This window comes from Oncorhynchus nerka, linkage group LG16 (assembly GCF_034236695.1).
Source record: "Oncorhynchus nerka isolate Pitt River linkage group LG16, Oner_Uvic_2.0, whole genome shotgun sequence".
NCBI classification, from domain to species: domain Eukaryota; kingdom Metazoa; phylum Chordata; class Actinopteri; order Salmoniformes; family Salmonidae; genus Oncorhynchus; species Oncorhynchus nerka.
The window spans coordinates 35,029,900-35,052,080 of NC_088411.1; the positions used below are offsets into that span (position 1 = coordinate 35,029,900).

A 22,181-nucleotide genomic window follows, 5' to 3' on the forward strand; every position below is an offset into this window, starting at 1 on the left:
GGAGATGTTTATCTTTGTTGTTTAAATTTTGAGTATCATTTAAAGTGCAGAAAAAACAGCTATAATGATTTACTGCGGACCATTAGAATCAGTATTCCTCTCAAGGTAAAAACACAATAGGATCAATAGCTGCTAGCTGTAAAGGTAAAAACACAATAGGATCAATAGCTGCTAGCTGTAAAGGTAAAAACACAATAGGATCAATAGCTGCTAGCCATAAAGGTAAAAACACAACAGGATCAATAGCTGCTAGCTGTAAAGGTAAAAACACAATAGGATCAATAGCTGCTAGCCATAAAGGTAAAAACACAATAGGATCAATAGCTGCTAGCTGTAAAGGTAAAAACAAAATAGGATCAATAGCTGCTAGCTGTAAAGGTAAAAACACAATAGGATCAATAGCTGCTAGCCATAAAGGTAAAAACACAACAGGATCAATAGCTGCTAGCCATAAAGGTAAAAACACAACAGGATCAATAGCTGCTAGCCATAAAGGTAAAAACACAACAGGATCAATAGCTGCTAGCCATAAAGGTAAAAACACAACAGGATCAATAGCTGCTAGCCATAAAGGTAAAAACACAACAGGATCAATAGCTGCTAGCCATAAAGGTAAAAACACAACAGGATCAATAGCTGCTAGCCATAAAGGTAAAAACACAACAGGATCAATAGCTGCTAGCCATACAGGTTTGGTACTCATGGTGGTTAAATGCCTCAGACTGGCTAAATGCAGTAACATCGGCTACTATAGGTTTGAGGAATGGTGAACTCATCTTATGTCCTCCTGAAACAGTCACCACAACACCACATCTTTATAAACAGGAGTGCCCTAGAGTTACAACACCACACAGGAACAGTATAAAGCATGCCCATATAATATCATTGGTCAACCGAGAATCTGAGCACAAGTAAACCCTATAAATAATCTTGCAGAGAGGAATAGTTCTTGTCATGGTGACCATATGGCCAATTAATTATGAGATGCAGAGCATGTCTTAATGAGATAAAACCTTGGCTTTTCCTTGGGATATTCAAACGCTCTAATACTTCAGATGCAACATCTCAATAGTGTTAGTTTTACTATGTCACCTTCTCTTGAACATGTTGATTCTAGTTTCCCTAGAGGATATCTAATAATTGTCTCAACTCTTCTCCTGTCATTGCGTGTGTGTGTGTTGTTTGTGTTCTGTGACTATCCCTAAACTGAAATCGTTTAGAAAATATTTGTCATCAAGATTTGCTACTCAACTTGTCAGTATTGTTCCAGGTCAGTATGGTTCCAGGTCAGTATTGTTCCAGGTCAGTATGGTTCCAGGTCAGTATGGTTCTAGGTCAGTATGGTTCCAGGTCAGTATTGTTCCAGGTCAGTATGGTTCCAGGTCAATATGGTTCCAGGTCAGTATGGTTCCAGGTCAGTATGGTTCCAGGTCAATATGGTTCCAGGTCAGTATTGTTCCAGATCTGATCCTGTAGACTGGACCTGTATGGGTGTTTTAGGGTCCCAGTCTATTCTCAACAATCCAGGACACTAAATAGGAATCCCCTAAATTCGATCCATTACTCATGTGTACTGAACTATTGGGAATGTTTGTATTTTGGCCTTTTATTCTTTCCATTTTATCAGTTTTGAAACCATGCATTGATACAGAGGAAGAAGCTTCAATCTATTTTGCCATAGCTCAAAGAACTAGAGCCATGTCACTGCTTGCTGGCATATTTCCATTAGCATGCAGGGATCAAATCCACTTGAATGGGTGAGGGGTGTGGACCATTGAAGCGCTGTTGAATCATTTAAATTGGTTTGAAATGCAACAGGGAACTCGCCAGTGATTCACCTCAAAGAAAACTTTGGTGAGTTGAACTACGATGACCTTGACTCATGGAGAGGTAACAGCATGTCCAGGTATGCAAAGCACAGCTCAATTTCAGCTTTGGAAATAAGAACCCCCCCCCCAAAAAAAAATATTCCAATGAAGTAGGTCTCTATAAACAACATCAAACATGATGTAATTTGTGGGTATGACCACAAAGCCACCCCAAGCACCAAGCTTCCCTGCACCCCTTGAAATTCCTGACATGTTGTTGACAAAAATCTAATTCTAAAATAATTTTGATAATACCTCACTTGAAGTGGTCTGAAAGAGGGCATTTATAGCAACCTGACATGATCCTCTTATGTTAATACAAAGCATCAACGTTTCCGGTTTCCGATGAGCTTTCACAACGGTTGATGTGATGTTCTGGCATGTTAACAGTACATTACTCTGTCAAAACAGTGAGGCGATGTGCCACCTCAAGACTGAACAGAATCCATGTACCTTCGTCTGCATCCCTGCATCAGTCAACTCTGCTTCGGTCAATATATTGTCTTGAAAAGTAACGTTCAGCAAAGACAACAAACTGCCTGTATGATGAACTGATGAGAAAACATCCCATTGTTAGGTAGTGTGCCAGTGTCTATTGGTATGAAGGGGAGGGCAGAGGTGTCACTGAGCACTCATTGAAACTGGTCAAAAGTCCTTCAACTTGATACATTTTAAAATAAATATATACCAGATTAACAAAGAATAAATGAAAAGATACTGACTTTGGCCTTCAACATGTTGGGGGGGTAGTGTATGAACTAAAGTCAGCAACAAAAAAAATGCCCCTTTAACTTCACAGATCTTCATTGTAAAGGGTTTAAACACTGTTTCCCATGCTTGTTCAATGAACCATAAACAGTTAATGAACATGCACCTGTGGAACAGTCGTTAAGACACTAACAGCTTACAGACGGTAGGAAGTTAAGGTCACAGTTATGAAAACTTAGTACACTAACGAGGCCTTTCTACTGATTCTGAAAAACACCAAAAGAAAGATGCCCAGGGTCCCTCCTCATCTGCGTGAACGTGCTTTAAGCATGCTGCAAGGAGGCATGAGGACTGCAGATGTCCGTACTGTGAGACGCCTAAGACAGGCTACAGGGAGACAGGACGGACAGCTGATCGCCCTCGCAGCGGCAGACCACGTGTAACAACACCTGCACAGGATCGGTACATTCGAACATCACACCTGCGGGACAGGTACAGAATGGCAACAACAACTGCCCGAGTTTATCGTCGAAGGAATGAGCATTACACTGAGGCCTGTACTCTGGAGCGGGATCGATTTGGAGGTGGAGGGTCCATCATGGTCTGGGGCGGTGTGTCACAGCATCAACGGACTGAGCTTTTTATCATTGCAGGCAATCTCAATGCTGTGCGTTACAGGGAAGACATCCTTCTCCCTCATGTGGTACCCTTCCTGCAGGCTAATCCTGCCATGACCCTCCAGCATGACAATGCCACCAGCCATAGTGCTCGTTCTGTGTGTGATTTCGTCCAAGACAGGAATGTCAGTGTTCTGCCATGGCCAGCGAAGAGCCCTGATCTCAATCCCATTGAGCACGTCTGTGACCTGTTGGATCGGAGGGTGAGGGCTAGGGTCATTCACCCCAGAAATGGCCAGGAACTTGCAGGTGCCTTGGTGGAAGAGTGGGGTAACATCTCACAGCAAGAACTGGCAAATCTGGTGCAGTCCATGAGGAGGAGATGCACTGCAGTACTTAATGCAGCTGGTGGCCACACCAGATACTGACTGTTACTTTTGATTTTGACCACCCCTTTGTTCAGGGACACATTATTCAATTTCTGTTAGTCACATGTCTGTGGAACTTGTCCAGTTAAATTGAATTCAGTTGTTGAATCTTGTTATGTTCTTACAAATATTTACGCATGTTAAGTTTGCTGAAAATAAACGCAGTTGACAGTGAGAGGACATTTATTTTTTTGCTGAGTTTATATGCCTCTAATGGACTGTGAGACTTTAGTATGCAGAGGCCCTGCCATGTCATTTCACGGTGCTGAGTGGACCAGCTTCAAAAAGTATAATGTGATTGCCATCCTCCCCGGACTGTCATTAAATCACCTTGGAAGTACACTACTGGTCAAAAGTTTTTGAACACCTACTCATTCAAGGGTTTTTCTTAATTTTGACTATTTTCTACATTGTAGAATAATAGTGAAGACATCAAAACTATGAAATAAAAACAATATGGAATCATGTAGTAACCAAAAAAGTGTTAAACAAATCAAAATATAGTTTATATTTGAGATTATTAAAATAGCCACCCTTTGCCTTGATAACAGCTTTGCACACTCTTGACATTCTCTCAACCAGCTTCATGAGGTAGTCACCTGGAATGCATTTCAATTAACAGGTGTGCCTTAATTTGTGGAAATTCTTTCCTTTTTAATGCATATGAGCCAATCAGTTCTGTTGTGACAAGGTACGGGGGTATACAGAATATATCCCTATTTGGTAAAAGACCAAGTCCATATTATGGCAAGAACAGCTCAAATTAGCAAAGAGAAATGACAGTCCATCATTACTTTAAGACACGAAGGTCAGTCAATGTGGAACATTTCAAGAACTTTGAAAGTGTCTTCAAGTGCAGTCGCAAAAACCATGAAGTGTTATGATGAAACTGGCTCTCATGAGGACCGCCATAGGAATGGAAGACCCAGAGTTACTTCTGCTGCAAAGTTACCATCCTCAGAAATTGCAGCCAAAATAAATGCTTCACAGAGTTCAAATAACAGACACATCTCAACATCAACTGTTCAGAGGAGACTGTGTGAATCAGGCCTTCATGGGCGAATTACTTCAAAGAAACATTGTAGTGAAGACATCAAAACTATGAAATAATACATATGGAGTTATGTAGTAACCAAAAAAGTGTTCAACAAATCAACATACAGTATATTATATATTTGAGATTCTTCAAATAGCCACCCTTTGTCTTAATGACAGCTTTGAACATGCTGGGCATTCTCTCAACCAGCTTCACATTAAATACTTTTCCAACAGTCTTGAAGGAGTTCCCCGTACCTTGTCACAACAGAACTGATTGGCTCAAACGCATTAAGAAGGAAAGAAATTCCACAAATTAACTTTTAAAACGGCACACCTGTTAATTGAAATGCATTCCAGGTGACTACCTCATGAAGCTGGTTGAGAGAATGTCAAGAGTGTGCAAAGCTGTCATCAAGGCAAAGGGTGGCTATTTGAAGAATCTCAAATATAAACTATATTTTGATTTGTTTAACACATTTTTGGTTACTACATGATTCCATATGTGTTATTTCATTGTTTTGATGTCTTCACTATTATTCTACAATGTAGAAAATAGTAAAAATAAAGAAAAACCCTAAATTAGTAGGTGTTTAAAACTTTTGACCAGTAATGTATTAAATTAGTTATCAGTAAAGAAAAACCTGAAGACAGCACCTACAGATGTAGGATATTAATTTGATCACCCTGTTGTTGCAGGAAATGGATCAACCCCTACAAAAAAGTTAATGAATTATAATCCACATAATAATTCACATTTCCAGTTTCTGCAGGATATTTTCCTGCTGTGAGAAACTAGTCAAATTGAGATCCTACATCTCTGTATGTGAACACTGTGAAACACTGACTTTTTAAACGTGGCGCAACAAATAACGCACCAAAACAAACGCTATTTGTTACCCTCATTCACAAAATGATATTTGCCATTTCTTGGCATTGCTTGTCTTACTTCCTTACTTCCTTTTTGAGTTTGTAATAAGTGGTCAATTGGTATGCCTCTCAATGTGGTCCGATGTGGTCAATTGGTATGAATCATCTTGGGCTCCATATTCATCTTGGTATGCCACTCCGTGTTGTAGCGATCCTGCTGGTCTGGTCGGTGAATAAGTGACTAGTAAATTGGACATTTTGCCTGCAGGTTGAAGATCCACTTTCCAAGTATGTTGTATGAAGTGTTTCTGTCCTGAATCTAATTATAGGATGTTTATTATCATGTGTATCAGTGAGTTTTTAAACCAAAGATTTGTTTTAAAGGCGTGCAGGGAAACCCCGGTGAACACTTTCTGAGCAGGAACTGAAACATACAAAGAGCTTTATGAATAAAAAGTTGACAATTTCTGTCTATATTATAAATATCTGTGAAATGATGTACTTGTCCTATAACACAAAATATGTTTATGTAAAATTGCACGGTGTGAGAAAGTAACCTTCCATTGGTTGAATCAACGTTGTTTCCACATAATTTCAATGATATGACGTTTAACTAACGTGGATTAGACGTTGAATTGACGTCTGTGCCCAGGGGGCTATGTTTCAGACGTGTGGAGCATTACAAAATTAACACTGATATGATTTATCTTCTTTATAGAGTATAAGTTCTGTAAGCCAGTTACTTCTATCAAATAACACTGATGTCTTTCCTGGCATGTGCCAAGTCGAGGGCCTAAATCCTCCATTGTCTGGATCTATCCATCACTATGGATATTAAAAAAGGTTCTGGGACACTTATCGTAGAAGGAAAAAGGTATTAACCCTCGTGTCCTGGCCATATTCCAAACCAGATGTATTTCATTTACTGACCACATAGTCATTCCCTGTGATGACTACATACAGTACAGCCAACTCCCCAGGGGGCAGGTGAACAATACAATACAATACATCCATTTAATGTTTAAATACAATACATTGACGTATACAGCAAAGCAAAGCAAGGCATAGAATTAGCTATGACTTTAAATGTAGTCAGATCCAAAAAAATCTGGTCAAGTTCACAATATTAAGATCATTTCAAAATAGTTTGTCGTTTTGCTGTTGTATTTATGAAAGACTGTTGGCAGCATTCCTTTGTTCTGTATAGAGAAAGTTAGCATATCATCAAAGGGATATCACCCACACTCACTTTATCTGAAAGTGAAAAATGCCTCCAATGATAACAATGGCAGTTTCTACTTCAAAGTAATCTCAAATCCTATTTTCTTTACTCTCATGTGCCGAGAACCAAGAGATACTTCTGTTCTAAACCGAACTGTATCACAGACTCAATATAAATTACTACAGTAGATATGCTCTCTTTGTTTGGGATATTAAGTCAAAGAACACATACGGCCATTTTGAAATCATTGATAATGACCAGTCATTAAAACAATTTAGTAGCACCACACTGTATGGTACAGGAAGGACCAGGTATTCACTTGATTTAAATCAAATTAAGACAATACATAATAAAATTGTAATTATACATGAATAACATGGATTATATTTTCTTTATTTCTTTGGGATTGACCCAGCACTGTTTTGTTACAGGTAGTTACCAATTGTGTCGTAAAATGACCCAGAAACAACCCAGTGTTAACACATACTTTCTTAGTAAACACTTGGTAAATACCAATTTAAGCGGAACCATTAAGAAGAAAGTTCTACCCACAATTCTTATAGATAATTCCCATATTCCGATATTTTTGGTCAGCAATCACTTGTGTTTGATGATTGTGTCTGTTGAAAAAAAGAACCATTCCAAATGTAAAATGTATGATTTAAACATTTATGATTTAATGTGCTTATCTTCACGTTTGTTGAATAGCCCCTTTGGGAGCAGCAATTACATAAATCCCTTGCTTTTGTGTGTATTTGGGGTGGTAATTTGTCCACAATGTAGTTTTGTAATTCATCCACCCACAGCAAATGGATGTGTAAAAGTAAGCCACATGATTCAGTGTCTTGACTGGTGGCTCCTATCGGGTTTAGTGGTTGTACATGGGCTGTGACTGTATGAAGCACCAGTGTCACCATGTGGTCATGTGTAATGAAATCGCTATTCAAAACTGTATTTCAAGGAATGGCTACAGTATTATACTGTATTTGACTTGTTATTGATGGGATTTAGAAAATACAGTTCTTCAGCTTGTCCATTTAGCCCGTTTGCGAGTAGCAATAATAATCAATATTATGAGCATTTCTCAGGGTACGACTTTTGATTGATAGAGGGGAACTACAATAGGTACTGAGTTGATTTAGTTGATTTATATAGGAAATAATGTTCAGTGATTAAATATGTGTGATTTAATTCCAGTCACATGTAGAATGATTTCAAAAGCAAAATAAGACCAATTTCTTTCATTTTAATTATTCCAATCAAATCCCAACTCCAGTGTAATGATTACTGGAGCCAGTTTATCACTGAAATGAGAAAAAACTGTGCCGTTGAAAATGGACTTTTTGACAGAATAGGGCTTTGAAGTATGTCAAGCTGAAACAGCTTATCAACTATGAACTCGGAAAAAGGACACAACCCAGAAAGTGTATGATGCAAATAATTAATTGGCTTGCACTCATATTTGGCTTTTTGAATTGAACATACTCCATTAGGTTAGGAGTACACAACATGAATAAAATGAATTCCTTTCCCGCCAAAACTAGACATGTGATTGTGATTTATTAACAATATCCTTGTGGAGATACTTGATTAACAACTCCCATTGAATAGTGGGGAATCTGATGGCAAGTTGTCAGTGGGCAAACAGCCATAGGTGCTCCATATACATGAATTGATTTGTGGAGTTGAAAATGAGAGTGGGCAAAGAGGTAGGGAAAAGTGCTGATGTGATTCAGATAGGCCTATAGCCACTCTAATCGCTTACATATTTTACATTGCGACTGCATTCAGACACCTTGGGTGAGTGTACGCTGGAACCCAACAGTAAACAGCTCAGGGACCACACAGTGAGAAGTGATTTTTGCTCCTTTTTATTAGCACAAAAGCAAGCGGAGACATGCGGCGGCGAGAAGGGTAACGTGATTTATTGGGGACAGTGACTAGAATCGCCGCGCCTGCCGCTGTGGGCTAAGTGGAGGTCCAGCACTTTGGGGTTATCCATCCGTAGGGACAGCCAATACCTCAACATTGCACCAGCTAATTGAAAGTGCAGCTTTTAAAACAGAGATGTAATAAACTAACCATCAAAGCTGATCAATTTTTACCAAAGCACCCAAAGTGAGACAGAGACAAGTTCATTAGAAGGGACATTCAGCTTAGTAAACCTTGATGACAACCCCCCCCCCCCCCCCCCCAGTGAAAAATGAGAGACATCTTGTCTTAACGTTGGAATCCTTAGTTGCAACATACATTTTTGGACTTGTAAATTAATTATATATACCTGATTCTCGATGAAAATAAATTATAAATGCCTCATGATATTAGTTTAACTGTCATATCCTATCAAAACACAAAAGCTTGTTTTAACACTGTATAACCAGGGCCATCCCATAGCTTTTTACCAAAAGAGGCGGGGTGTTGCTATGTTATTGTTTCAATAAAGGATTCTAGCTTTAAATAAAGTTATATTTCATGACTCATGCAAAAAGATCAATCACTTTTCATTCTCTTGTCTCTCTTTGGAATTGAAGTGCTTCGGTTGTTTACTTTCTCCTTGTTGGGGTAGGGGACTTCATGCTACGAGCTGGGGTGGGAGACTTCAGTCCCTTAGGAGAGGTGGGGGACTTGGCACCGGCTGGAGAAGAGACATGGGAAGGAGCTGGGGAAGGGGCAGGGGTGACAACCTTGGGACCTGGGATCTCAATAGGACGTTTAGGTGGGATGATGGACTTGGGTGTTAGCGTTGGTTTGGCCTGTGGAATCGTGTCTCCATGCTTGTAGGCGCTCACAACGATATCCACGGACTCTCCTCCATATTTGTTCTGCACCGTCATAGTATACCTGCCACAGTCTTCCAGGGATACACGCTTGATGGTGAGACTGGCGAACTTCCCGGATTCGAGGGACACCGAGTACTGGTCATCGGTATACACCTCTGCACCATTTTTTAACCAGGTGACTTGAGGTTTGGGGTCACCGCACACTGTGCAGGTCAAACTCAGTGTCTACCAAGCAGGGCAAAGGAATTGAAACACCATTGGTTACCAACACAGATATAACAGAAGAAGATGGAATGTTGGAGTGCTGTTGTTTGATTTAATCAGAGTTTACTATGCTTATCGTGTCTTGTTAAATCCCTAGTCTCTCCCCTCTTGCAGCCCCAAGGTAAAATAACCAATCACACTACAAACAAGTGTGTGTAGTCACTTTGGAGAGAGGTGCAGTTACAGTGACCTTTACAAGTAGCTCTATTCTGCCATTATGCAAACCATATGACATGTCTACACAATATTCCTATCATATACATCACGCATGTGTTTCATAAGGACCCCAGTTTATGTTTTTCCCGCAATATATCATATGCTGTATGAAGTCTGACATGAGGTGCTGTGAAATGCAATATAACTCCATAATCTTCCACCTAAGAGTGATTTTCCAGTGCTGTGCAGTGCTGTAAAGTACTTAAGTAAAAATACTTTATAGTACCTCTTAAGTAGTTGTATTGGGTATCTGTACTTTACTATTTCGATTTTCGACAACTTTTACTTTAGTACATTCTTAAGGAAAATTATATACTTTTTACTCCATACATTTGCCCTGACACCCAAAAGTACTCTACATTTTGAATGCTTAGCAGAACAGGAAAATGGTCCAATTCACGCACTTATCAAGAGAACTTCCCTGGTCATCCCTACTGCCTCTGATCTGGAGGACTCACTTAACACATGCCCCTGGCTATCCGTAAATAATAAATAAACAGGAAAATTGTGCCATCTGGTTTGCTTAATATAAAGAATTTGAAATTATTTAAACGTTTACTTATGATACTTAAGTATATTTTAGTAATTACATTTAAAACCAAAACTTTTTTACTTTTCTCAAGTAGTATTTTGCTTACATTGACTCAAGTCTGACAATTGGGTACTTTTCCCACCACTGTGGTGTGTATAATGCAACAGTAGGTTAACAGTGGACATCAGCTGCATCCATCTGGTTATGATAGTTGACACTGACCTTCGCAATATGTTAAACCATGTCTGGTTACCTGTTCTAGTGTTAAATATATTCGCATCATTGTATTCAATTGCAAAATAAAAGGTAAATTACCTTCTTCTCCATGATGGTAACAACATCAGGGAGACCGCCCAGCACTTTGCCACGGTCTAAAAAGGAAGATATTATATAATAACAATATTGTCCGAATCAGAAAATTCCCACAGAGCCACAATCTAGCATCATGACAAGAAAATGTACTCACTGGCTTCAGCATATGCTTCCTCTCTGGAAAACAAGGGGAAAAATGTCAGTGAGTTCATTAGCACAGTGAGGCTTTGTATATTTCACCCCAAGACTGTAACTCCATACACATGCTCTGCATTACCATAATACATTAACACTACGGTATATAGGAATTCAAGCTGTGTTTCAGCTGTAATGAAGATTAAATGTATATAGTATTATTGACCTGCATACATGTGCATGAAACTACACGGAAATGAATACACTGAACAGAATTATGACGTGATTATCTTACTTGAGAGTTGTGAATTCCGCAAAGGCTTTATCGTAGGCTGTGAAAAAGAAAGAAAATATTGGCTTTTCAATGCATGTAATAATTAAACCCCTCTAATTACATTATTTATTATTTATTATAGTTAATATGCGCGATGCAACGCGGAGTGCCTGGACACAGCCATTAACTGTGCAATACTATGCAGCCGTATTCATCGACCTTACCAAGGCTTTCGACTTGGTCAATCATCGCATTCTTATCGGCAGACTCAACAGGCTTGATTTCTCAAATGACTGCCTCGCCTGGTTCACCAACTACTTCTCAGACAGAGTTCAGTGTGTCAAATCGGATGGCCTGTTGTGCGGACCTCTGGCAGTCTCTATGGGGGTGCCACAGGGTTCAATTCTCTGGCCGTCTCTTTTCTCTGTATACATCAATGATGTTGCTCTTGCTGATGGTGATTCTCTGATCCACCTCTATGCAGACGACACTATTCTGTATACTTCTGGACCTTATTTGGACATTTCCTAGAATTTCTAACCTCCAGACGAGCTTCAATGCCATACAACTCTCCTTCTGTGGCCTACAACTGCTATTAAATGCAAGTAAAACTAAGTGCATGCTCTTCAACCGATCGCTGCCTGCACCTGCCCGCCCGTCCAGCATCACTACTATGGACAGTTTTGACTTAGAATATGTGGGCAACTACAAATACCTAAGTGTCTGGTTAGACTGTAAACTCTCCTTCCAGACTCACATTAGAATCGGCTTCCTATTTCGCAACAAAGCATCCTTCACTCATGCTGCCAAACATCCCCTCCTAAAACTGATTATCCTACCGATCCATGACTTCGGCAATGTCATTTACAAAATAGCCTCCAACACTCTACTCAACAAATTGGATGCAGTCTATCACAGTGCTATCCGTTTTGTCAACAAAGCCCCATATACTACCCACCACTGTGACCTGTATGCTCTCATTGGCTGGTCCTCGCTTCATATTCGTTGCCAAACCCACTGGCTCCAGGTCATCTATAAGTCTTTACTGGGTAAAGCCCCGCCTTATCTCAGCTCACTGGTCACCATAGCAGCACCCACCCGTAGCATGCACTCCAGCAGGTATATTTCACTGGTCACCCCCAAAGTCAATTCCTCTTTTGGCCGCCTTTCCTTCCAGTTCTCTGCTGCCAATGACTGGAACGAATTTCAAAAATCACTGAAGCTGGAGTCTCATATCTCCCTCACTAACTTTAAGGATCAGCTGTCAGAGCAGCTTACCGATCATTGCACCTGAGCATAGGCCATCTGTAAATAGCCCACCAAACTACCTCATCCTCATATTGTTATTTATTTTTTGCTCCTTTGTACCCCAGTATCTCCACTTGCACATTCATCTTCTGCACATATATCACTCCAGTGTTAATGCTAAATTGTAATTATTGGCCACTATGGCCTATTTATTGCCTTACCTCCCTAATCTTACCTCATTTGCACACACTGAAACATATCGTACCTCATTATTGTAATGTTGTTATGTTTTGCCTGAAATAGCTCATCCTCGCTCACTCATTACTGTTTCCAGCCCACACATCGCATGACCTGTCAGGGACCAGCCCTTGATTATGTTTGTCATCAAACAGTCTGTTGACTAACTGAAGTCTGAGCCAGGATTGCACCTTTGATATTGTTGTTCCTGTTATTTCATCCACCGGATTAGCCTAAATATGCTGCTTGCTTCTGTGTACCCAGCTGCAGAGATGCCCTTTTCTTTGTATTATAAATGTAGAAATCAGTGTGAAACTGGACACTGCCTGGGTTACCGTGGCAGGACTACAGTAGAGTGGCCAATAGTTGGAGGTGGTATGATAAAAACTACAACAGTTTTTAGTAGTTGGTCATTTTGATAAAAATGCGCAGTGTTCTCATTACTGTGGTCCAGCTGAAGACTCCACCTCATTGATATACTGCCAGAAAAAATGGTAATGATATACAACCTCCGTTTTTTTCAACATTTAGATGTTAGGTACACACACTAATGAAGACTGGGCTGGGAATCCAATGCATACGAATGAATGTGAATATCTAAAATGGTGAACTCCATTGATCAGGTGTATCATTTACAGGTTACCATTATCCTGGTATTGTTGTTGAGGTTCATACATGCTGAATGTGCTAATATCACTGCGTTCATGTGTTATGCTATTTGCAAGACAGAAGGAGAAGTAGGCATATATACTGTTTATATGATCTGGCTTACCGTGTCCAGAGAGGTCGATGGTGCGAGTATAGGTCTTATCCGTATCTATTATCTGGATGTGGTAAAGACCCTTATCCTTGTCTGTGGGTTCAATGATCTCCATAGTGGCCATGGCTGGGGTACCTCCAATACGCACCTTCTCAGAGTGAGAGAGTTTCCTTTCCCTGGAATGGTAAAGGGGAGGAACAGGTGGAGCATAATAATTATTGTTTTGGGATTGAAAAAACACTGCTATTGAAGGTATCCATTGTGTTGGATTGAGTAGGCCCCTAAAGAGCAGTCAATGAAAAATTGTATGAACTAATTCACAGGTAGCTCAATGAGGACCTAATTAGGATCATACAAACATAAGATGAAATTGTGATTGATTCTAATGAAAATGGTAGAATTTCCTAATTTCTCTCATAATAAGTGTCATTTTCTAGTAGTTTATCAAATAATGACCAGCTGCAGTTGCCTTTCTGGACCATTTGAGCATCATCATTATGTTATTTATGTGCCATGGCCCTCTTGGCAGGCAGGGAGGACCTGAAATTTGCCAAGCTCAAATTTGTGAGGAATCATGGGAAATGGTGAGCTTTGTTCAGTCATTGCGTGTGAAATTGTTGCCGTGCTGTGAAACATGCTCCCCTTGTCTATGCCATGCACGCCAGAAGAAAGAAAAACCCGAAGCAGCTACTTCAAAACAGGGATGAGAAGACCCACGCATGGTTTAGCTGAAACTGGTTTGCCTTACACAAGCTGCTGTAACCGATGACTCCCCACAAGTGTTTTTTTAATTATCCTGTAGCTATTCTGCTAGGTAGACCTACTAAATATTTCCTTAGGACAGAGCATTAGTGAGAGTTTATATTTGTTTTGTATTGTTTGTGTGTGAAGAAAGGCTCTGGTGTCACTGTTGTTTTACATTTTTACTAAAGAGTCACAATTTTTGACAAAATCTCAAATCATGTTTACATGCCTGGCTCATGTTACGCCTTGGGATAAAACCTTGTGTGGATTCTATTTACATGAACATTTCCATAATTTCGCATTCTCTGCATAATTTAAGAAAAGAAAAGACCCCCACCCCCCCATATTTAAATACTTAGCATATGCTTACACGTGCAGCCAATGGATTTTCATCTCCTCTGTGTAGTATTTCATGTGGCATTGGAGCTGAATGCCTGTTGCTGTGCAGTGAATTGCCAACTCAGTTGCAGAGGATCCTGGTGAGCGAAAAGGAAAACCCAAGCGTCCTTTAGTGTACATATGCTGACATTATGTTCTATACGTCTCTTAAATTAATAATATATCTTCTTAGATAGACACAACTTGGTGACTTGCTGTGGTTTACTAATTGGTTGGCGAGTGCAGGAAATTGGAAATCAGCACAACAAATGCTGTAATGGGGATAAGATTTCAGGCTAGGACGACAGGTACAGATTTGTTACTTCAGCCCAGTTCATGAGGGTAGAGTAACAAGACCCTTGATATGCCCACTGGCTGTGTAATCCGCCTCATTAGTTTTGCTGCACTGATTTTGCTGCACTGAGAAAAACCACAGAACTGTGTGAGGAACACATTATCTGTAATCTAACAATCAAGACCAACTGATTTATTGCCCTGGTTGAATAATGAGTAGAATAAACTGAAATACGTTTTTAAAAGTATGCTAAAGTAAGTAAAAGCATGCTAAGATATGCTAAGTATACTAAAAAAGGGAAGTGGCAACCAAGCAAGCTAAACTTGAAGATATTTGTACCTACCAGCAAGTTTAGAAAGCTTGTTGATAATTTCATCAAAAGCTGTAAGAGAGATGTTGATAGAACAAAATTACATTCAAAGTATGTTCACAGTAAGACAATATATTTCACATACAACATAGTATCATTTTGATAATAGTATTTACCATGGCCAGATATTTCAATTTGGGACTGATCCTTTCCTCTGTCGTCACTGATGGTAGCTTTGTAAATGCCAGTGGAAGCCTTGGAGAACTAGGTTGGATTAAAAAAATCTAATTAGAATAGATATGTCTCAAATTAGTAGATATGTCTCAGTAGATATGTCTCAAATTAGAATGCAGTAGATAGGCCTCAAATTGGAATGCAGTAGATAGGCCTCAAATTGGAATGCAGTAGATAGGCCTCAAATTGGAATGCAGTAGATAGGCCTCAAATTGGAATGCAGTAGATAGGCCTCAAATTGGAATGCAGTAGATAGGCCTCAAATTGGAATGCAGTAGATAGGCCTCAAATTGGAATGCAGTAGATAGGCCTCAAATTGGAATGCAGTAGAAAGGCCTCAAATTGGAATGCAGTAGATAGGCCTCAAATTGGAATGCAGTAGAAAGGCCTCAAATTGGAATGCAGTAGATAGGTCTCAAATTGGAATGCAGTAGATAGGCCTCAAATTGGAATGCAGTAGATAGGCCTCAAATTGGAATGCAGTAGATAGGCTTCAAATTGGAATGCAGTAGATAGGCCTCAAATTGGAATGCAGTAGATAGGCCTACCCTCTGTAACAGTAGCATTGACCACGTAAGCTTCATTAACATCCTTACATTGTGATTGGAATTGTTTTGCTTTAGTCAATTCTGGTTCATACACTGTCTCTAACCACATTTCTATCCACAATTTTTACATGAGTAAAGTCATACCATATTGTTTTTAAACAGCTGTGATGGAAACAGACAGTTTCAGTACAATTTTATAAATGCTGACAGATCATTTGTTAGTTCAACATTGGTGCTTTCTTTTTCTGCTGGTAAAATATATCACACACGAAATGACAGTGGAAGGCCTTTATGCACAAATATTGATATAATAACCATCATATCGAAGTATCATTCCGCGATGATATGGTATGTAGTCTACTTCTCCCACTACAACTGGGGAAACCATGCAGTTTATAAGGCTACAGATGAAATAAGTTATGATGAACTTCACAGGGTGATGAAAGTGCACAGTGATGAGCGTGATGCTCCTTTCCAATAAATACCAAGGGTCTTATTCTGATGAGATGGTATTGATGCTTGACTGCCATTTGATAGATAAAAATATTCTCGCTATTATCCATAATAATCTCAACATGTTGACTAGCCTACCCGCACTGTATCTACAAGCTGTTGGCTAGTGTGCACATGCCAAGACCAGAGTAGACACATTTGCAAAACTATCGCTAGAGTTGTAAATACAATGGAAACATATTGAACTTTACATTTGTATTGGGTACGTCACAATTTAAGCTGACTTTTATCTGAAACGAGTCAGTTTGGTGGAAACACACCACTGGTGAAAAACATGTTTGAATATTTTTTATATTTTTTATATTCGCATGAAAATCTATTGCCAATTGGATGCAAACCTAGCTATGGTCTCAATTTCATATCATTTTTCTCACCACTTCTGGCATTTACATGTGGCTAATGTCAAACAGGCTGTATATCAAGCACAGGATCAGAGTAACCTCTTCCATCTCACAAATAGCTTTGTGAGGACAGAGTACGATTGCAGGGTGTGAATATTTATAATGACATAATTGGAAGTGACTGCTTTCTATGACAGTGGAGCTTTACTGAGGATCGAGCTGCTTATCTTCTTCCCCTCAGGGTTATTCCTCTTGTTTCCTATAAATGACTGGTGCCCCTAGGACCTGAAGTCAAAATTCACCTCGACTGCACCTCTTACTTCCCTTACATTACATTACATCACATTACATCACACATGTTTTGCTGGCTGTTTGTCTCTTGTCTTTTTGTGTGAAACAGTGGAGGCTGCTGAGGGCAAAATGGCTCATAATAATGGCTGGAACGGCGCGAATGGAATGGCATCAAACCATGTGTTTGATTTACTTGATACCATTCCACTAATACCGCCCCAGCCAATACCATGAGCATGTCCTCCCCAACTAAAGTGCCACCAACAACCAACATCCTGTGGTATAAAGTAGGCGGATAAAACCAACATCCTGTGAACTGACAGCATGACTGTGTAGGCGGATAGAACCCTCCAACAACACAAACAAGGGTAATACACAGCATTAGTATTAGTATGACTAACTTTGGCTTGTCCTGATCATGTGTAGATGAAATGGAAAGTCACAGGACTGCTCAGAAATGTACTCAACAACAATCCTGTTCTCAATGACTGCCTTGAGATTTCCAGCAATGAAGTCATAGGATGAATGTGCCTAACCCGGTTTACCAGACTGCAAGGTCCTTTTACTGTAGACTATTATCCAAACTACTGGGTTTCCAAGAAATGTAATTGTGCTTCTGCCTATTGTCCACATACAGTAACACCTGTTATTATATGTACAGGTCAAATAATGGAAGCACATTAGTAAATGAGGGATGCAAAGTATGTTGAAAGCAGGTGCTTCCACACAGGTGTGGTTCCTGAGGTAGTTAAGCAATTAAAACATCCCATCATGTTTAAAAACTCTGCATGGTTAATCTGATGTCTGCAGTGGCTGTACAGAATGGTGTCACATCCCTCCAATAGAGTTCCAGACACTTGTAGAATATATTCCAAGGCGCATTGAAGCTGTTCTGGTGGCTCTGGTGGACCGTAATACACTTTATGTTGATGTTTCCTTTATTTTGGCAGTTACCAGTCTTTTGTTCAATCTTTATACAACAGGTGAGTCTAATCCTGAATGCTGATTGGTTAAAAGCGCATTCCAGCAGGTGTCTATTCCATAAATTACCACCGGCTAAATCTATGACGTTAAAATGCAAATATATATATATATATACTTTTGAATTATTTTTTTAAATGTTTAAAACATACAGTATACTTGCAGTGAAGCCGCTCAACAGCTACATCACATTAATCATCTAACAAACTCCCACCCAGAGCGACACACAGAAGCAACCAGGGTAGCTGCTGAGGGGAGGATGGCCCTGGTTGCTTTTGTGTGTCGCTCTGGATGTGAGTCTGTTAGATGACTAATGTGATGTAGTTGTTGAGCAGCTTCAGTGCAAGTATATTGTATGTTTTAAACATGGATCGATGGAACACTCAGTACTATGTTGAAGCACCTTTGGTAGTGATTACAGCATCGAGTCTTCTTGAGTATGATGCTACAAACTTCGCACACCTGTATTTGGGGAATTTCATTCATTCTTCTCTGCAGATCCTCTCAAGCTCTGTCAGGTTGGATGGGGAGCGTCACTGACCAGCTATTTTCAGGTCTTTCCAGAGATGATAGATCGGGTTCAAGTCCGGGCACTGGCTGGTCCACTAAAGGACATTCAGAGACTTGTACCAAAGTCGTTCCTGCGTTGTCTTGGCTGTGCTTAGGGTCGTTGTCCTGTTGGAAGGTGAACCTGTCTGATGTCCTGAGCGTTCTAGTGCAGGATTTCATCTAGGATCTCTCTTGGTTTCATCAGACCAGAGAATCTTGTTTCTAATGGCCTGAGAGTCTTTAGGTGCCCTTTGGCAAACTCCAAGCGGGCTGTCATGTGCCTTTTACTGAGGAGTGGCTTCCGTCTGGCCACTCTACCATAAAGGCCTAATTTTTGTGCTGCAGAGATGGATGTCCTTCTGGAAGGTTCTCCTATCTCCACGGAGGAACTCTACAGCTCTGTCAGAGTGACCATCTGGTTCTTGGTCACCTCCCTGACCAAGGCCCTTCTCCCCGATTGCTCAGTTTGCCCGGGTGGCCAGCTCTAGGGAGAATCTTGGTGGTTCCAAATATATTCTATTTAAGAATGATGGGACCTTCAATGATGGGACCTTCAATGCTGCAGAAGCTCTCAGAGCTCTACAGACAATTCCTTCGATCTCATGGCTTGGTTTTTGCTCTGACATGCACTGTCAACTGTGGGGCCTTATAAAGACAGATGTCTGCCTTTCCAAATCATGTCCAATCAATTGAATTTACCACAGGTGTAGAAACATCTCAAGGATGACCAACTGAAACAGGATACACCTGAGCTGAATTTCGAGTCTCATAGCAAAGGGTCTGAATACAAGTAAATAAGGTATTGCTGTTTTTCATTTTTTTATAAATTTGAAAAAATGTCTAAAAACTTTGTCATTGTGGGGTAAAGCTGTAACGTACCAAAATGTGGAAAAGTCAAGGGGTTTGAGTTCTTTCCAAAGACACTGTACAAAGAAATGTCAATTGAAAAAAGGTCAAACAAAACGAAGTGCAGCTAGTTTGCAGTCTTTACAGCTTCAATTTGAAGTGATTGTGTTAGCTGTGTTGTTGGCTAGCTCCTCTGAACAATGGTGTCCTGACGAGAGAGCACATATTCTATGCCAGGCCAAACCGCTCCTCAATAGCTCATTGTTATGGATGTATCCAAATAAATGTCACTAGAAAACTGCTGAAACAAATGCAGCTACTTTTTTATATATTTTTTTAACGTTTGACGTGACTCTAAGTTAGATGTAATTGGCTAGCTAGCAAGCAGTATGGCAATGGAAAATTTTAAACGAACGTCTGGGTCGCGTCCATAAATACAGAACCAAAAGACTGAACGACTGGTGAGCGTCTCTGGCAACCGAATTAATAGAATTAACAACCAGCCGGCTTGGGTAGCAACCCTAGATTTGTGTTGGGACTATATCTTGTGGAAGGATGAAATAGTATTAATAAATTAATCTAAATAACGTTTTTTAATGAAAATATGTCAATCATTATTTTAATATGTTGGTAACCTCTTGTATAAAAGTGAACATGTCCTTGAAGCCGGTGTTTGGAGGATATATTGGCACAGTTAGACTTTGTCTCGGGCTTGACAACACCCGTGCCAATATATCCTGCAAACACTGGCTTATCGGGCATTATCACTTAATTAGAAGGTGTGTGTCTGTGTGATACAATTACCAGGGAAATAGGAAGCTTGCAGGTTCCAGATGCCAGATTGACTGGCCCTTCAGGGGTAATCTCAACGGCATCCTTAAACCAGTGCAGCGCAGTTTCCTTCTTCAGATTATCCACCTGCATTATGAAACAACAGAACCCATAGCCCACAGGTAGGTGAACCAGCCCAAACAAAGACGCATGCCTGCATTACAACAACACCATCTGTCAACGCAGGAGAACAACGACTGAGGTGAATCATGCTGACTGTGTTTGTCGTTTAGATTGGCAGTAGCGATAACTCATGCCATCATTTCCATTTAATCTCTTGGCTTAATCTAATTGTACTTTCGGTGAATGTTTAATTACCTTGCAGATGAGTGCCACAGAGCAGTCATCCCCGACATGGACTGACAAAAACTCACTGAAGTGGGGGCCTGGAAAGAGGGCAAGAGAGACAGAAAGGGTGGGAGGGAGAGAGGGGGGGGGATAGAGGGAGGGAGGGGGAAGAGCGGGCATATGAAGGTCAGATTTCATCAATTGTTTTGCTAATAACACCCTTGTGTCTTTGTAATATCCTTGTAACAATGGGTGGCTTATGGATTTGCAGGTGTGATAACAGTGTGTGGCTGCCATAAATAATGTCAACCATTTTGAAGGAAAAAAACATTATGATATCAAATCATCATCTTAGTATTTGAAATTCATACCTAATTTAAATATTACTCAACTTAATTTCCCAAACACTAGAGGACTGCATACTGAATTTCCCAAACATTAGAGGACTGCATAATGATTTCCCAAACACTAGAGGACTGCATATTGAATTTCCCAAACACTAGAGGAATGCATATTGAATTTCCCAAACACTAGAGGACTGCATAATGAGTTTCCCAAACACTAGTGGACTGCATAATGAATTTCCCAAACACTAGAGGACTGCATAATGAATTTCCCAAACACTAGAGGACTGCATAATGAATTTCCCAAACACTAGTGGACTGCATAATGAATTTCCCAAACACTAGAGTACTGCATAATGAATTTCCCAAACACTAGAGGACTGCATAATGCATTTCCCAAAGACTAGAGGACTGCATAATGAATTTTCCAAAGACTAGAGGACTGCATAATGAATTTCCCAAAGACTAGAGGACTGCATAATGCATTTCCCAAAGACTAGAGGACTGCATAATGAATTTCCCAAACATTAGAGAACTGCATATTTTGAAACACTGTTACCGTCTTTCACTCTGACGTACTCGCTCCGTTGGTGTTCTGCGTCAGCGAGAGCTGCCTTGAAATCTACAACCCAAACAAAGTGATACAGGGGATAAGTCCTGGATCTCTCATGGAGCCCAACCCTGGATTAGAGCACAACCCCCACAGCAGACAGGCTCTCACCAGCTCCGATAAGCACCAGAGAGGACTGTCCTCTGGCTTTGCCATCCTCGATCTGAACAGTAAAGGTGCCCTCGCTATCCTCTGTGAAATGATCCAGCACAAACTCAATGATGCCAGCCTCAACGTCATGACTCGCATGATTTGGCTGAGAACACAGAAGAAGACACCAAGAAAGTTTACATGACAGGACTCTATTAAGTGAATGTTGAGGAATCGTAATGGGCGAATCCAATAATGTGGATATGTTGTGTAATCCACTCTAGTCTTGGTTTAAAAGTCTATTCATGCCATGACATAGTGATGATAGAGTAGAATGAATAGTACTAAGAGAAAAAAAGTTGTCTGTGCAAGTCTATTGTCAGTTCAATTACAGTGTTGGCTGAAACTACACCCTATTTCCTGTATAGTGCACTACTTTTGACCAGAGACCCATAGGGTCAGCCTCCTAGAACCTCTAGGCA

At 40.2% G+C, this 22,181-nt stretch overlaps 1 protein-coding gene across 2 annotated transcripts in view; it reads right to left on the reverse strand.

Annotated features, from left to right (window-relative positions):
- Positions 1–8,596: 8,596 nt before the first annotated feature.
- LOC115144503 (myomesin-2-like) overlaps positions 8,597–22,181 on the reverse strand; it is a 74,418-nt gene continuing 60,833 nt past the window's right edge. For both annotated transcript variants that reach the window (XM_065002645.1, XM_065002646.1), the window contains 12 exons: positions 21,721–21,865; positions 21,559–21,621; positions 20,686–20,753; positions 20,341–20,454; positions 15,410–15,497; positions 15,267–15,305; positions 14,621–14,726; positions 13,519–13,682; positions 11,283–11,319; positions 11,007–11,029; positions 10,856–10,911; positions 8,597–9,753 (listed from right to left, as the gene is read on the reverse strand). In XM_065002645.1, coding sequence (XP_064858717.1) covers positions 9,292–9,753; positions 10,856–10,911; positions 11,007–11,029; positions 11,283–11,319; positions 13,519–13,682; positions 14,621–14,726; positions 15,267–15,305; positions 15,410–15,497; positions 20,341–20,454; positions 20,686–20,753; positions 21,559–21,621; positions 21,721–21,865 — 1,365 coding nt within the window. In that variant the 3' untranslated portion in view covers positions 8,597–9,291. The remainder of the gene's footprint in view (positions 9,754–10,855; positions 10,912–11,006; positions 11,030–11,282; positions 11,320–13,518; positions 13,683–14,620; positions 14,727–15,266; positions 15,306–15,409; positions 15,498–20,340; positions 20,455–20,685; positions 20,754–21,558; positions 21,622–21,720; positions 21,866–22,181) is intronic.